General features: G+C 29.0%; 1 protein-coding gene across 2 annotated transcripts in view; it reads right to left on the bottom strand.

Annotated features, from left to right (window-relative positions):
* The window catches only part of LOC127278599 (persulfide dioxygenase ETHE1, mitochondrial), a 139,110-nt gene that overhangs the window by 729 nt on the left and 120,359 nt on the right, over positions 1–18,022 (bottom strand). The window contains exon 5 of one of the 2 annotated variants that reach the window (XR_007842507.1): positions 359–585. Coding sequence is in view for 1 of the 2 variants with exons in the window: in XM_051300398.1 (XP_051156355.1) it covers positions 524–585 (62 nt within the window). In the remaining variant the exon portion in view is untranslated. Of the gene's footprint in view, positions 1–152; positions 586–18,022 lie in introns of those variants that run through there. The other variant, XM_051300398.1, reaches the window with a different exon arrangement.

The following is an 18,022-nucleotide window of genomic DNA, read 5'->3' as shown; positions in this document are numbered from 1 at the left end:
GATCCGCCAATTTGGATTTTTCGAAATGTACCTCAGATATATATTGCCAATTTTTTAATATTGAGTTTTGTTAGTTTAAAAAATTGCCAAGCTTTAAGTTAAATTTTTGTACATTTGGTCCTTAAATAGTAAACTAATTTTTAAATCAAAGAAAAATGTAAAAATTATTTTTATTATACAAGTTTCCACTTTATTCTACAAAATTAGACTACTAGCTGTCCAACAGTGATAAAACATTATTTTGTGTATCTAAATAAAAATTCTAAACTTATTTTAAATTAACAATTTTTTCCAACCTTCCAACGAAAAGTGTAAAAAATGTATGATAGGCCACTTTATTCTTTACAGGTTAACCCACCAATTTTTTTCGTTTGCTTGTAGCAACTCCTTGATATTTTTAATGGTTTTTCAACTCATTATATTTAACTGTTTTTGCTCTTTTTTGTTTAATGTGAGTTATATTTTTTTTAAATACGAGAACCAACAGATCAAAAAAGGTTGTACAAATTGCATGTAATTTTTTTTATTCCTTTTCTGTTTCCAAGTTATATAAGCCACACAGTCTATTAGCAGGGACAGCTGTTTCTGAAAAAAGAGAAACAAATAAATCGTAAATATTGGAATATCTAAAACCTGTTTATTTTTGAAATCATATATCTTCTTTTAAATATAAGTTAAGAAAAATTTCTAATAGCGATACCGAAAATTTAATTTAATATTTATTTTATTTACCCGCTGTTCAAACACGGTAGACTTAAAGCAACTATAGGTTGCATGAAAATGAGGAAAAAAGTGGAAACGCTATTGTTTTCAGGGTTGATCATACATAAAAAAATGCTTGAATTGAAATCACAACTGATTTTTTTTGAAAATATCTATATTTCTTATTTTTAAATCGAGTAATTCTTTCAATTAACAATCTTAGTGCAAATAACGATCCTATGATATATAATCTTCTGTTTCCTTCAGGTGATATAGGATTGACGGTAAACATCAAGCAAACTGTTGGGGTTTGCAATGTTACTCCATTATAATTTTATATGTATCGTCTTGCATATAGAGGAAATTTTAATCCATCTTTAAAATTAGGAAAGTTAACTTTATCACCATGACGTATAGGGGAGACCGGGGCTGTTTGGCGCAGAGGTTGCTTGGCGCACTTGAGTTTATTCAAAAGTGTTAAGTTACATTAATTTTTCTCTTTATTCTACTTAAAGTACTTGATGAACTGTAAGTTTGTACAAAATTTCATTAATATTTATTAATTATTGTGGAGTATAGATTAAAATAACTGATTTTGGCACTCCAAAGTAATTTTTTAACCTCTTCATTTTTTTGTGATATCTCTTTATAAAATTAATTTTAGAAGAGCTCAAATATTAAGTTTTGAGATCTATACATTTGTTATTAAGAAAAAAAAACAATTTTTTGATTTATATTAACAGTTTTTATAAAAAATTAATAAATATTTCAAAAGTACATTCGGGGTTAGGTGGCGCGCTTATCTGAAAATTTCGTTAAATATTAATAAAATGAAGTTGATTATATGAAATTTACACATTAATAAGCACCAATAACAATCATATTCAAAAAATTTAACCCAATAATAGTTTTTAAATTTTCACAGCGCTATTATAAAAAGAAAATATTTTTTGGTAATTTTAAGATTTCATTTAATTTAAATGAAATTTTCTAATTTTTAAATTTAAAATAATTTTATTGTAAAATTACAGTACAAGACTTATTTTGTTAATTCTTATATTATAATATTTAAACTTTAAATCATATAATTTAATTAATTTCACTCTTGCGCCACGCAACCCCAGGCCGGCGCGTTTTGCACAGCTTCAAATAAAGTGGTATAAAAATAAAAGTATTAAATGTAATTCAACTTTCTTTTTTTTAATTAAAGCTGATATGTTACAACAAGTTTTCTATACATTAACTTTTTAAAAAAAGCAAAAATGAGTGAGTTACACAACAAAGAGTAAAAAGTACGCCAAGTAAGCCCGGTCTCCCCTAATCCAAAATGGCACCAGTTATGGCATTTGTATATGTAATAGAATTTCAAAAACGTGGATTGCCGCATGTGCAATTAACTATATTTTTACATACACCAATTCGCGATGCAGAAACATTAGATATAATGATATGTGCAGAAATCCCAGATGAAGCTAAGAATCACAAACTTTTTAATACTGTAAAGAAGTTTCACGTTCATTGGCCTTGTGGAAAACAAAACATGAATTCACCTTACATAGATCCTCCGAAGAAAGTTAAATTAATTAATTTAAAAACGTAAAGTTAAAATGAGAAGAAAGGTCGAAATGACCGTAGAATGACGGTAAAAACTAGTTGGGTTGTTTCAGGTAAAGAAACTGTAAAAACGATAAAGGTCCCTGACACAGCGGGAGACTAATGTTGGTACCCAGCAGGGAGGTTTACCCAAAAATAAAAAAATCACATTTTGCGACAAAGAGAAAACACAAATAGAGATAACACGAAACATATTTAATAAACAGGAAAAAGAAAAGATAAATCAAACTAACAATTACAGAAAATTAGGCCAAGTGAGATTTCGGGCAGATAAATATTATGTTCAATCAGAATTAGGTTATTTTAAGATTAGGCCGAATGAGAATTAGGACAAATGACGATTAGTACAAATGAAGATTAGATTGAATGACGATTAGGGCAAATAAGAATTAGGTCATATGCAGATTACGGCAAGTAATAGTTAGTCCATACGACATTTAGGCCAATTGAATTTAGGTCAATTAAGTGTTAGGCCTTTTGAAATTTAGAGAAAACCCATGCGCCTTGTCCAAAAAATGTCGAAATATATTTTTTATGTACGTGGTGCTGAATCGTTTAAAGATGTAAGAACATATGAAGGAATTACGTACAATACTTTCACAGATGATAGTGAATGGGATAATTATTTGATTGAAGCTGTGAGCATGAACCTATAGAACTTTTTCGTCTATTTGCATATACATATGTGCGTGTGCTTATGGGGTTTTTCGAATATTGACATATTATGGTCATTATTCATTTCATATTGAGACGTTTAGCAGTGAAGTTTGTAATATTTTTTCTTTCTTTAAATTAAAGGTAATTAATTTTCAAAACAACCGTCTATAGAATATTTTTCAATCCGACCATCGCTTTAAACGCCCAGATAACAATTGTGCGACACACTTACGCACTTGACACTTTTTTGAAAATCAAAACTTTTTTGACTTTTTTTTAAGTTCGTTTTTGTTTTTATTTATTTTTTGATAGTTAAAAATGTGTATTTCACCACAAATATATAGTGATGTCCTTTTTTGCTATTTTCAAGATATTAATTAATTAATTAATGTTAATAAAAAATAAAATATTTAACAAATAAATAATGTTATTGCAATTCTGAAGCTACCAATTGAAAAATGACGTAATTCCGCATATAAACAGCTCTATATGACATATTTATGATTAGAGTATTTTTTAGAAACAATTGCAATGTTAGTCAATTGTTTATTAAATTTTGACAATTTCGACATACATGTTTTCTAAAGGTTTTTTTGTGCTCTTTCAATTGGTGAAAAAAAATTCAAAATTTTACCCCATTTTTTAAAAATCAAAAATTTATTTGACTTCTTTTCAAAAACGGTTTTTTTTATTTTTCAATTTTTTTTAAAAAAGTTTTAAACGTATACTTTCAACACATGAAATATGGAAATTAGTGTTTATAATAAATACTCTAATCCAAAATAATTCATATAGAGCTGTTTGGATACGGAGTTACGTCAGTTTTCAATTAGTAGCTTCAGAATTACAATAACATTATTTAATTGTAAAATATTTCATTTTTTATTAACATAAATTAATTAATTAATATCTTGAAAATAACCAAAAAGGATAATCTCTATATTTTTTGTGGTGAAAATACACATTTTTAACTTTCAAAAAAAAAAATTTGTAAAAAGACAGAACTTAAAAAAAAGTCAAAAAATTTTTTGATTTTCAATAGTGGATCAAATTTTGAAATTTTTTTACACCATTCGAAAGAGCAGAAAAAAACCTTTCGAAAACATGTAGGTGAAACTTTGTTTCATCTTTCTTTTATGTTTAAAAGGTACAAGTCTTCAAAAATTAACTGTTTAAATTTTTCAAAAAAATTCAACCTCCTTTCTCTTCTATAGTTTTTGAAAAAACCTTACAATACTAAGTGGTTATAGTACTCACCCCTAGGGGTAAACTATGTGCAAGTTGCAGCCCAATTCGATCAAATTTTTTTTAACTTAGTACACTGCAGGAACTTTAATTTTTATATATCTCGGAAAAATTAGTAGTTACGATTTAGGTCAAAGCATCATTTTCATCGTAAAGGTAAGCAAAAACATAAAAAATGTTCACAAATTTACCACCATGAAAGTCAATAATATCGTCCTTCCTGCACGGTGTACTTTGTATTAATATTTTAATAAATATTTTTTTTTATTTTTTAATATTTGTGACCTGGACAGTTAAAAGGGACCTTTTGTCCGAAAAAATTAATTTTTTATTGATTGGTGATTCTGATAGAAAAAAGTTTTCTCTATCAGAATCACCAATCAATAAAAAATCGATTTTTTCGGACAAAAGGTCCCTTTTAACTGTCCAGGTCACATTTTTCTAACATTGTTTGAAAAAATTGCTGAAGTCAATAAATCGATTAAAGTTATAGTTATAAACTACTAATTTTTTTCAGGTTCAAACAAATTTCATGAAATATTTTTAATATTTAACTTAATTATAATACTTTACATAATTTTTTATTTAATTTAATGTTTGAAATAAAAAACATTAAAAAAAATTATTTACGTTTATTTACTTTTATTTGATACAACTAAAATACAAAAAAAGCGAGTTGTCAGCGTACTTTTATAGTTGTTGCACTTTTGTGAAATTCTTTTTTTTGTAAAATGCTTTTATAAAATACTTTTGTAAAATACTTTTGTGAAATACTTTTGCGAATTACTTTTGTAATTGTGTACAAATATTTTTAAATAATATATTTTTTACAATTTTTACTAATTATAGAGCGTGGCCCCGTGGTTAGCGTTGTAGGTTTGCGAGTGTTAGGTCGTGGGTTCGGTGCCCAGTGCGAGCGAGATTTTTCAAATTAGATTAGGTGTTATTTCCACAGGTGTTGTTAATTAATCTTAAGTGATGAAACAAAAATAGTAAAAAACTTCGGATTAAATTAATTAAATAATAATAATTTTTTTTGAAATTACTAATGGGTAAGTCCACGACAGAAATATCAGAATCTGCAAGTGGTTCTTCGATTTTAATGATACTTGGTAAAATTATAGCTTCCCAGATAAGCAGGGTAGTAGTACGATGCAAGTACAATACGAGTACGGCGTACTAAGCGTACTAGTACTGTACCCGCCATCTACCTCCGTAGGGTACCAGGTACTGTACTGGTACGTCGTATTATTACGCTGTACTGGTACAATACTAGTACTATCAAAGTATGACGTACTAAAAGACTTTAATAATTCAGTATATCGTACGGTTATTCTACTCGTACAATACTAGTATGATGTACAATATAAAATATTATATACCCTCCCCTTTCTCTTCTCACAATAGTATTTTAATTATTTTCATTTATTATTGAAAAGAAAATTTTTTATTCAATAATTTTTTTTATTTATATCATATATGTCTTTGCATATATCATATAAAATATGTAACTTGTATTCTCACTTATCTTAAAATATCCGATGTTTTATATTATTTTAATTACTTAACATTATCAAATATTAATTGATTATTTGTTTACATTTAAACATTATTTCAAAAGAATTTTAAACTTGGATGTTTAAAATTGCTTTGATGTTAAGAAAAACATATTATCACAACCTAACCTATAAATATGTTATATGTATAAGAAAAACTATAACGAAATAACACACAATTACCCAGATAACCAAGCGTACTAATCGTTATTTACGAGTACGGAGTACCAGTATTATACTAGTTTTATACAAGTACAAAATAATTATATATACGTTTGTAACTTGTGCTTCTGTACTTATATTGAATATCCGAGATTAAATTTATATTAAATTATTATCGATCTTTATAAGATTTATATTCTTTTACTTTGCCATGCCGCTGAGCAGATCTACTGAATCCAGATCTAACTCATGCCACTCATCAAGATTATTTTGTTGGGTGAAAAAAACCTTCAATTGAACAAAACAGTTTGTTCGTCAATCAGGAGACGCCACAGCCAAAGCCTTCAGTCTTTCAAAACACAATCTGGGGAGCCTAGAACAATCCATACGAGAAATTTTGAAAATCCAGTTAAGTGTATATTTTAAGATTTCGTGCTCCAGACGAATTGAACCCGTCTCCAATCTCACCGCCCAATCCGGCGTGTTCAAAGGTAAAAGAAGAAGTTTCTTCAAGAACCGAAGTTGAACCTTATTAATTGCTTCCAAATGACCCGAACCCCAGACCTGAATACCATAGAAAAGAGTACTCACTGCTAAACTACTAAAAAGCTTGGAGTAAGACCTCCATGAGAGCTCCCCCAGAGAGTGCGCAATTTTCAAAATACTTCCAATAGCGGTATTAGCCGCGCTAATAGCCCTTGAAGCAGCCGGGAAAAAGGAACCAGAACTTACAAAAGGAACACCCAGATACGTATACTCTTTGACAACTTCTATACGTTTTTCACCATATTTGAAAGATTTAAATTTATTTACCTTAGAATTACCAGATCTTGAAAAAACTACAATTTTGGTTTTTTGGACATTTCCGGTTAGTTTATTTTGATCGCAATAATCATGAAGTGTTTTTAATTTTTTTGATAGCTCCGCAGGGGTGTCAACTTCTATTGCACTATTAATTGAGAGACCTCGGCAACCCTTATTTGAAATTACTAATAATAATTAAATGAGGAGATAAGTTGTCTTGACTTATAAGATTCCAATACAACTTATCTCTTTATTAATATATTAAAATCATATTATTAATGAATACTAATGTTATTTTAATTTTTCTATAAATATAATAATAGGTAATATTAATAGGATTATTATTATTATTACTATTATTATTAAGAATTATTGAACGCAAGAATGAAGACCTGGACAGCTTGTCTAACTCTAGACCGTAGCATGGAACTTTCATTCCACTTCTGATCGGGGGCTTGACAAGACTGTCTGGCCTGGGTCTATAGAGACGTCAGACAGTCTGTCCAGTGTCTTACCAGCGCCCCGAAATTTTTCCACACGGGATACAATACATTTATAATTTGTTACGTTGGTTACAATTATTTCTAATTTGTTATTTTGGATACATTGTTAAATTATATTAAACTTATTAAAATTTCCTTTAGGAAATTTAGCACTTTTTGGAACTGGTTACTGTCATTTAATAGAATTTTTAGTTGTTTTTTTGATTTTGTGTCTGTTTTTTAGCACGTTGTGTTGTGGACAATCTATTCAAACATGATTCATTGAGATAAATTTATAATAATAGAAATTATAATTGAGTAGCTGCGTGCAATAACTCGCCGAGTGCTTGGCCGATCACTCTAACGCCAGTCAAACGTTCAAAAACGTGAAAAAAATGAAAAATCAAAATTTTGATTTTTGAAAAGTGCAATCTTGTAGGACATAAGATGGCGCATGTTTTTTTCCTTTGAGTTTTTTTTGTAGATCAATAAATTGAGTTAATATATGCAAAACACTTAAAAATTTTATTTTACAAATTTCATTCAATTTTTAAACATAAATCATAGTATCTTTGACAAATTTCAATGAATCTAATTGAAAATTAATATACATACGTATTTAGGTCCATAGAAGACGACAACATAATCAAAAATATTAAAATCATCAATTGTTTATTTATAATTAATTGTAAATGAAGACTTGTCAATAATAATGTTTACATACCTTTGTCGACATAAAGTGTGTGGGGAACTTCAGAGTTGAAGAAACTTCCAGTGAGACATTTGTTTATCATAATGTAAGGAAGTTTTTTGTAGAATTTAAAAACAATTTATCCACAACTTTAGAAAATATAGAACGTTTAAAAAAACATGCGCGACGCACTAGCGAATCTCCGCGCAGAGAATTACAAACAAGAGTTGGGAAGGACGTTATGTTATGTTGTGATATATTATGTTTTGAAAATAGAGCCAACATAATATCTGAAAAAACAGTTGTTCAAATTTAATTTGCATTTTCATAAAATTAACACATATTTTATTTGAAAAACATTTCTAAGAATGTAGTGACAATATTTGTTTCTGTATTTTCGGTCCTCTACAACTCTTGTATGCAATTCTCCGCGCGGAGACTCGCTAGCGCGTCGCGCATGTTTCCTTAAACGTTCTATATTTTCTAAAGTTGTTGATAAATTGTTTTTAAATTTTACAAAAAACTTCCTTACATTATGATAAACAAATGTCTCACTGGAAGTTTCTTCAACTCTGAAGTTCCCCACACACTTTATGTCGACAAAGGTAAGTAAACATTATTATTGACAAGTCTTCATTTACAATTAATTATAAATAAACAATTAATGATTTTAATGTTTTTTATTATGTTGTCGTCTTCTATGGACCTAAATACGTATGTATATTAATTTTCAATTAGATTCATTGAAATTTGTCAAAGATACTATGATTTATGTTTAAAAATTGAATGAAATTTGTGGAATAAAATTTTTAAGTGTTTTGCATATATTAACTCAATTTATTGATCTACAAAAAAAACTCAAAGGAAAAAAAGATGCGCCATCTTATGTCTTACAAGATTGCACTTTTCAAAAATCAAAATTTTGATTTTTCATTTTTTCACGTTTTTGAACGTTTGACTGGCGTTAGAGCGATCGGCCAAGCGCTCGGCGAGTTATTGCACGCAGCTACTCAATTAATAATTAAGTACTGTTATCAAAAACTAGGTTCTTCTCTTGTTATGCGGTGATTATGAGTTAGATGAGTGTGTCCAATTCACAAGCGGGTTAACGTTATTTGATCTTTACGGTCTTCTAATGAGAGTTGTTGTTGATCGTAGACATTGTTTTTGATTTCGTAAAATTTCGAAGATTTTGTTTCCCATTCGTCGTTTCAGAGTTTTAGTGTAGCTTTTTTAAAGTGTTTTTTCATGTCTTGGGGTTCGATGGTTACCTATTCCTCTACAGTAGGGAGTACACAGATAGTTTTTGAGATGAAGCGATGATGAGTGTCTGTTGTCGGTTTCTTATTAGAGAAACTACTACTCAACATAAAAGAAAGACTAAATCATCCATAAGTCATTTTTAATAAGTTAAATAACTTTAAATTAACACTATATTCAATAAAATTAGGTTAATTATAAAAATGTGAAAAATTGAATGTCTGCATATTTTTCTAAAATGCTTATAACTTCTATATTTTTCAAGTAGTTGTGGTAAATGACCGTTTATTCTTATCGTTATACATCAGACTTTAAATATATAATATGATAAGGAATAGTTGTCAAGTGCGAAAATATTGATATATTTTAAAATAATTATTATAAAATACTTGAAAATAGTTAGAAAATGTGGGGCTAGGTGTGTCGGATTTTCTAACAATTTTTATGCCTTTTATTTTTTTTATTTAACAATATATATCAACATTTTCCCACATCAGAACCATTCTTTATCATATTTTAAATTCCTCCTCAAGATTTCAGCAATCAGCGACCCTAAAAACCCCCGAGTAAGAAGTTTCAAGCGAATCTGATGAGTTTTTCAAAAAAGCGTCCACCATATTGAATCCGTCATTTTGAATTTTGAAAAACATACTTCGAATTCGTAATCTGCGACTACATCTCGCAGGCCTGTGTAATTAATTATAGGAAAAGTGTTCATGAGTAATTTAAGACATTATTTGTATCAATTTAATACGAAATAAGTGAAATAAAAGATAAAATATGGAGCATTGTTATATTAGGGTATTCTGTCAAATTTTTATATAATTCAATGAAAAGTGTTTTAAATATGATTTTTTAATAATAGAAAAACAGTAAAAAAGTATTAATTTATTATTTCAAAGCATTTGAAAGGGTAATAAATAGTAAAAATTAATGTTTTTACAGTGTACTTTTTGTGTGTATTAGACAACGTTTATAGACAGCAAGTTACAGGTTACACCGGTGAACGCTAGATCAATGATGCATCTAGACACAAATTTAAAAAAATGCTAAAGACTATTGAATATTCATAAAAAATGTTACTACGGGGTTTTCGGGGTCGCTAATTACAAATTTGATATTAGATTTCCAAAAATCAAAATGTCGAAACAAAAATATTAAATTTTAATCGAATTCTCTGAAAGCTCGTTACTCGGGTAATTTTTCGATCACTGATTACGAATCTGATATTAGATTCTTAAAATTCAAAATAGCAGATCTAAAAAATTAAACACTAATCAAATTCTCTGGAAGCTTGTTATTAGGGGGTTTTAAGTTCGCTGATTACAAATCTGATATTAGATTTTCAAAATTCAATATATCGTATCAAAAAAATTAAACACTAATCGAATTTTCTGAAAGCTAGTTACTCGTGGTGTTTTTCCGGTCACTGATTACGAATCTGATATTAGATTCTTAAAATTCAAAATGGCGGATCAAAGTAATTAAACACTTATCGAATTCTCTAGAATCTCAATACTCGGGCTTTTTTTGGGTCGGTGTTTACGAATCTGATATTAGATTTTCAAAATTCAAGATGGCGGATCAAGAAAATTGTATTAATTTTTTTATATTTAGCAAATAAATAAAACCTTAAAGGTTGTTTTGAGTATTTAGGGTTTTTTTGTTTATTTTCATTTCCTTATGATGACTAAATATTTAAAATACATGTTATTAATAAACAGTGAACGAAAGGTTATTGAATAAACAACAATACTTTAATTTAAACTACTCTACCGTCGGAAATTGTCGGTATGGCTAACGTGCGTGAAGTAGAATTTTGGTGCTGCCTTTAAAGCAAGATATTTTAAGTTAGAAAAAAGATAGAGACTTCTAACTTGGATAGTTGGAAAGGTGATAAAATTCTGCTTCTCAGTATATATCAAGAAATTTTTTTTCTTTTTTTTGTTATTTATTACACCGAAAAGATTTCAAGAAAAAATTATGCAATTTTCTACTTTCCTACTAATGTTTTTTGACTCCCGGCATAATCTAGAATAATGCATGGAAAAATTTGACAATTTTACAACATAATCATTAGGCTCTTAGCTATAATTTGCATTTTTGAAAATTAAAAAATGTTTTGTGGTTCCTAAGATATTTTAAAAAATGTTCGAGAATGTTTTTCTACAACCCAGCAGCAAGGCAGCGAAAAGTGATGATTGACGGCTAAGTTGTAGGAAAACCTGCTCGGACCATTTTTATCATATTTCAGGAAACACAAAACATTTTTTAAATTTCAAAAATGCAAATTGAAGCTAAGAGCCTAAAGATTATGTTGTAAAATTGCCATTAACCCCCTAATAACGAGCTTCCGGAGAATTCGATTATTGTTTAATTTCATTGATCCGCCATTTTGAATTTTGAGAATCTAATATCAGATTCGTAATCAGTGGCCGAAAAAGCACCCCGAGTAAAGAGCTTTCAGAGAATTCGATTAGTGTTTAATTTTTTTTATCCGCCATTTTGAATTTTAAAAATCTAATATCAGATTCGTAATTAGCGACCCAAAAAACCCCCAAGTAACATACTTTCAGAGAATTCGATTAATGTTTAATTTTTTTGATCCGCCATTTTGAATTTTTAGAATCTAATATCAGATTCGTAATTAGCGACCCAAAAAACCCCCAAGTAACGAACTTTCATAGAATTCATTAATGTTTAATTTTTTTGATCCGCAATTTTGAATTTTGAAAATCTAATATAAGATTCGTAATCAGTAACCGAAAAAAGAACCCAAGTAACGAACTTTTAAAGAATTCGAATTAGCGTTTAATTTGTTTGATCCGCCATTATGAATTTTCAAAATCCGTTATTATATTCGTAATCAGTAACCGACAAAACAACCCGAGAAACTAGTTTTCAGATAATTCGATTAGTATTTAACTTTCTTGATCCGCCATTTTGAATTTTTAGAATCTAATATCAGATTCGTAATCAGCGACCCAAAAAAACCCCAAGTAACGAACTTTCAGAGAATTCGATTAATGTTTAATTTTTTTGATCCGCCATTTTGAATTTTGAAAATCTAATATAAGATTCGTAATCAGTAACCGCAAAAACATCCCGAGTAACGAGCTTTCAGAGAATTCGATTAGTGTTTATTTTTTATGATCCGCCATTTTTAATTTAAAAAAATCTAATATCAGATTCGTAATCAGCGACCCCAAAAACCCTCAAGTAACTAACTTTTGAGAGAATTGGATTAATTTTTTAATAGTTTTGATCCGCCACTTTGATTTTTGAAAATCTGTTATTATATTCGTAATCAGCGACCCAAAAAATCCCCCGAGTAACAAGCTGATCGAGAATTTGAATATGTTCTAATTTTTTTCTATTCGTTATATTTTATTTCGTATTTTGAATTTTAAAAATCTGATATTAAATTTGTAATTAGCGTCCCCGAAAACCTCGTAGTAACATTTTTTATGAATATTCAATAAGTATTTAGCATTTTTTTTTAATTTGTGTATAGATGCATCATTGATCTAGCGTTCATCGGTGTAACCTGTAACTTGCTGTCGATAAACGTTGGTCAATACACACAAAAAGTACACAATAAACACATTAACTTTCACTATTTATTACCCTTTCAAATGCTTTAAAATAATAAATTATTACTTTTTGACTGTTTTTCTATTATTAAAAAATCATATCTAAAACATTTTTCATTGAATTATATAAAAATTTTACGGAATAACCTAATATAACAATGCTCCATATTTTATCTTTTATTTGACTCATTTCGTATTAAATTGATTCAAATAAGGTCTTAAATTACTCATTAACACTTTTTCTATAAATCCCAATAAATACTTTATTATATTTTATTGTTTAAATAACATTTTTAGTGACCGTTGTGTTCCCAACGGTGTTTCAACGCTATTCCGTTCAAAACGCGTTAGACTCATCCGCTAGGGTTACTATTAGTGTCATCAAAACATATTAAAATTTGTGAAAAATATCAATAAATAATGATTTTATAAATAGAACAAAGGTAAATTAAAAATTACAAAGGTAAAAGTAAAATAATAAAATCTATATTTCTTTAAATTATATAATTATAAATTAAATACTAAAATATTTAAAAAATTCAAAATAAGTATGAATTTGGCAAATCTAAAAATTCCAGAAATAATTTTTCACCACAATTTCTTTTTAGAGTATGATTTTCTCAAACAATTCTTTAATCTTATATTTATTAAGGAGAAAAGGATGAAATTGTTCTTTAGGACTTAGAATGAAATTAAAATCCATCAAGGCACAGTATTGAAGTCTTTGAACAGTTTATAATGAATAAATAAATAAAATGATTTTATCACTCGGTCGATATTAAATAAAAAACATGAAGATAACGATCACTCCGAGTCAAGGCAAACAAAAGAAAACAAAACTATTCCCTTTTACGTTTCAGCAGCACCGCTGCCCTCTTCAGAAACTACAAATTTTTATTAACGAATAATTAAAAAATTTTTACAATATATAATTTAAAAAGTAGAGTATTAACAAAAAGGTTTTTTTTACCAATAAAAAAGAAAATTTTTTTCTTCAAGTAATTCATTTGAGGATGAAATAATTGGAGAGGAAGAGACGTCTGTACGATAGCTAATCTATCTAAACACTGAGTAGAAGCACGTGGCTTGACAATTTTATAATGAAGGGGTCAACGGACTGTCAGTAAACAAAAATACAAATATATATATGGGACGTTTCACGTCAACCGGCCCAGAGCTCTGTCCAAAAATCTACTAAACGAAAATTGACTTATTATGGCTTAAAATAACCGTTAGCTCATACTCTTTCAAATAAAAAGTGGCGAATTCAAAAATTCAACATGGCGTCCTTACTGTGACAACTTTTTCCAATTTTTTTACTGACTCAGCAAACAAATGTATTAATTATCTTGAACAAATCATTGCTATTAGTTAGAGAATAGGTCACTCTTATGTTTTTGGGGTCGCCGAAAATGAATCTGAAGTCAGATTAAAAAAATTTTCAAAATTCAAAATGTCGGATCCAATATGGCAGACAGGTTATTAAAAACTTAATGGATTCGCTTGAAACTTGTTACTCGGGGGTTTTTGGGGTCGCTGATTACGAATCTGAAGTCAGATTTCGAAAATTGAAAATGGCGGATTCAATACGGCGGACATTTTTCAAAAAAATTCAATGGATTTGCTTAAAACTTGTTATTCGGGGGTTTTTGGGGTCGCTGATTACGAATCTGAAGTCAGATTTTGAAAATTCAAAATAGCAGATCCAATATGGCCGATATATTTTTGAAAAATTCAATGGATTTGCTTGAAACTTGTTACTCGGGGGTTTTTGGGGTCGCTGATTACGAATATAAAGTCAGATTTTAAAAATTCAAAATGGCGGATCCAATATGGAGACCAAAATTTTTCAAAAATTATCAGATTTGCTTGAAACTTGTTACTCGGGGGTTTTTGGGGTCGCTGATTACGAATCTAAAGTCAGATTTTAAAAATTTTTAAAATTCAAAATGGCGGATCCAATATGTCGACCAAATTTTTTTTAAATTAATCAGATTTGCTTGAAACTTGTTACTCGGGGGTTTTTGGAGTCGCTCATTACGAATCTAAAGTCATATTTTAAAAATGTTCAAAATTCAAAATGATGGATCCAATATGGCGACCAAAATTTTTTTAAAAATTATCAGATTTGCTTGAAACTTTTTACTCGGGGATTTTTGGGGTCGGTGATTACAAATCTTAAGTCTAACTTTTAAAAATCAGGTCACAGAAAAATCAGAAAAATTGGATGGATTCGCTCAAACCTTGTTATTTGGTTTTGAGCTAGTCTACACTCGAGCCCTACTTAAGAGGTCCAAGTTAAGCGGACTCGTTTATTGTTCGCTTCTTATTTTTTGGGAATTTTCGTAGTCCGCTTGAGCGGACGACGCACCAGAACAGTTCGCTTAATAAGCGCTCGAGTGTATGTGTATCATTTGTTTACAATTTAAGCACAACTGAAACTTTCAAATATTCTCAAATTGAATTTCAAAAACTGTCCTTATCTCTAAAAACCTTAACCTCAAAAATCAGCCTCATTACATTTAAGTTTATAAATGCAAACAAATTTTACAATTTCATCCGCCATATTGGCTCAACCATTTTGAATTTTTAACAACTTTTACATCTGAATCGTGATCTGTGACCTGATTTTTAAAAGTTGACGTAAGATTCGTGATCATCGACCCCAAAAATCCCCGAGTAATAAGTTTCAAGCAAATCTGATAATTTTTTAACAATTTTGGTCGCCATATTGGATCCACCATTTTGAATTTTGAACATTTTTAAAATATGACTTTAGATTCGTAATGAGCGACTCCAAAAACCCCCGAGTAACAAGTTTCAAGCAAATCTGATTAATTTAAAAAAAATTTGGTCGACATATTGGATCCGCCATTTTGAATTTTGAAAATTTTTAAAATCTGACTGTAGATTCGTAATCAGCGACCCCAAAAACCCCCGAGTAACAAGTTTCAAGCAAATCTGATAATTTTTGAAAAATTTTGGTCTCCATATTGGATCCGCCATTTTGAATTTTTAAAATCTGACTTTATATTCGTAATCAGCGACCCCAAAAACCCCCGAGTAGCAAGTTTCAAGCGAATCTGATCAATTTTTAATAAAAATGGCCGCCATATTGGGTCAGCCATCTTGAATTTTGAAAATTTTTAAAATCTGACTTCAGATTCGTAATCAGCGACCCCAAAAACATAAGAGTGACCCATTATCCAACAAGTTGCAATTATTTTCTCAAGGTAATTAATACATTTGTTTGCTGAGTTAGTAAAAAAATTTGCAAAACATGGTACAGTAAGGACGCCATTTTGAATTTTTTAATTCGCCACTTTTTATTCGAAGCAGTATGAGCTGACGATTATTTTGAGCCGTAATAAGTTGATTTTCGTTGATTAGAATTTTGGATGGAGCTCTGGGCCGGTTGACGTGAAACGTCCCATATACAAGTAAGAGAGCTGTCAGTGCACATCAAAACATGTGGCTAAACAGACTTCTTATCGTTGAGGAAATAAATGTAACTATTATTGAGATTTTGAGTGTCTTCCATTTTGTTAATTGGTTTCTTTTGCAAATTAATATGAATCATCTCAGATTTTTTATTCGACAACTTTATAGCTCTGTCAACGAGGTTATATATTATGGCAATTTTTTGAGAAAAAGGATGTTTGGATTCATAGTTAATAGTTCGTCCAGAGAATGTAGGTTTTTTATACCAGTTAGTAATTAATTTATTGTTATCTTTAATAATAAGAACATCCAGGAAATTTATAGAATTATTAATTGAAGTTTCAAACGTAAATTGCAATCTTTCATCATAACTATTAAAAATATGTACCATCTCATGAATTTTATCATTTGGAATGCAAGTGATTATATCATCAACGTATCTAAAAAGGAACAATGGTATGAAAGATAATTTCATCATGCATGAAGTTTCAAGGTCCTCCATGACAATGTCAGCAAATAAACCTGATATAGAGGAACCCATAGGGGTGCCATAAGTTTGTTGGTAATATTTATCATTGAATTTGAAAAAAGTGTTATCGAAAAGAAATTGACAAGCATCAAGTAAGTAATCTAAAGGGATATTTAAATTTTGTGAAATAAGTGAATAACGTTTGTTGATACAATCACGTACATGTTCAGCACCAACATTAGTAAATAATGATGCAACGTCCAAGCTAATCATTGTGTGGTCATCAGGAATTATGAATTCCTGATGTTGGTGTTCGTATTAATGAACATAGAATATCCAAGAATAATGTTATTGCTTTTCACAAAAATTCATTTAACCATGATTTTGAATGGGACAACTACCAAATACTTAATAGAGAAATTGATTATAACAAACGTTTGATATCTGAGATGATTCATATTAATTTGCAAAAGAAACCAATTAACAAAATGGAAGACACTCAAAATCTCAATAATAGTTACATTTATTTCCTCAACGATAAGAAGTCTGTTTAGCCACATGTTTTGATGTGCACTGACAGCTCTCTTACTTGTATATATATATTTGTATTTTTGTTTACTGACGGTCCGTTGACCCCTTCATTATAAAATTGTCAAGCCACGTGCTTCTACTCAGTGTTTAGATAGATTAACTATCGTACAGACGTCTCTTCCTCTCCAATTATTTCATCCTCAAATGAATTACTTGAAGAAAAAAATTTTCTTTTTTATTGATAAAAAAAACCTTTTTGTTAATACTGTACTTTTTAAATTATATATTGTAAAAAATTTTTAATTATTCGTTAATAAAAATTTGTAGTTTCTGAAGAGGGCAGCGGTGCTGCTGAAACGTAAAAGGGAATAGTTTTGTTTTCTTTTGTTTGCCTTGACTCGGAGTGATCGTTATCTTCATGTTTTTTAGTTTATAATGAAGGTTTGAGCAAATTTACAAATATTCTCTGTCAAAAAAATTGATAAATAATTAAATAATTTTTACAGACAATATTATATTTAATTTTTTTTAGGAGAAAGAAAAAAATAATATAGAGCAATAAAAAAAATATGAATACACCTTTGACCCAAAAAAATCGATTTTTTTTTGTTTTCTTAAACTATACTTTATGATGTGTAGCATAGAAATTATATCAGCAAAAGCGATTTCGAACCCTGGCGGATCGACGAAATGCGATGTGCAGCGAATTCGTAGGACATTTATATTGAGTGAAAATATTGTAGAAAAATCAGTGGAAACAGTGAAATTAATTAGTGGTATAATTTATACGTTGTTAATTAATTGTCGAAAATATT

Source organism: Leptopilina boulardi, unplaced genomic scaffold (genome assembly GCF_019393585.1).
Source record: "Leptopilina boulardi isolate dan_hultmark-lab unplaced genomic scaffold, ZJU_Lbou_2.1 LbouV2_208, whole genome shotgun sequence".
In the NCBI taxonomy this organism is placed as follows: domain Eukaryota; kingdom Metazoa; phylum Arthropoda; class Insecta; order Hymenoptera; family Figitidae; genus Leptopilina; species Leptopilina boulardi.
This window is presented reverse-complemented; position numbering and strand designations above follow the sequence as displayed.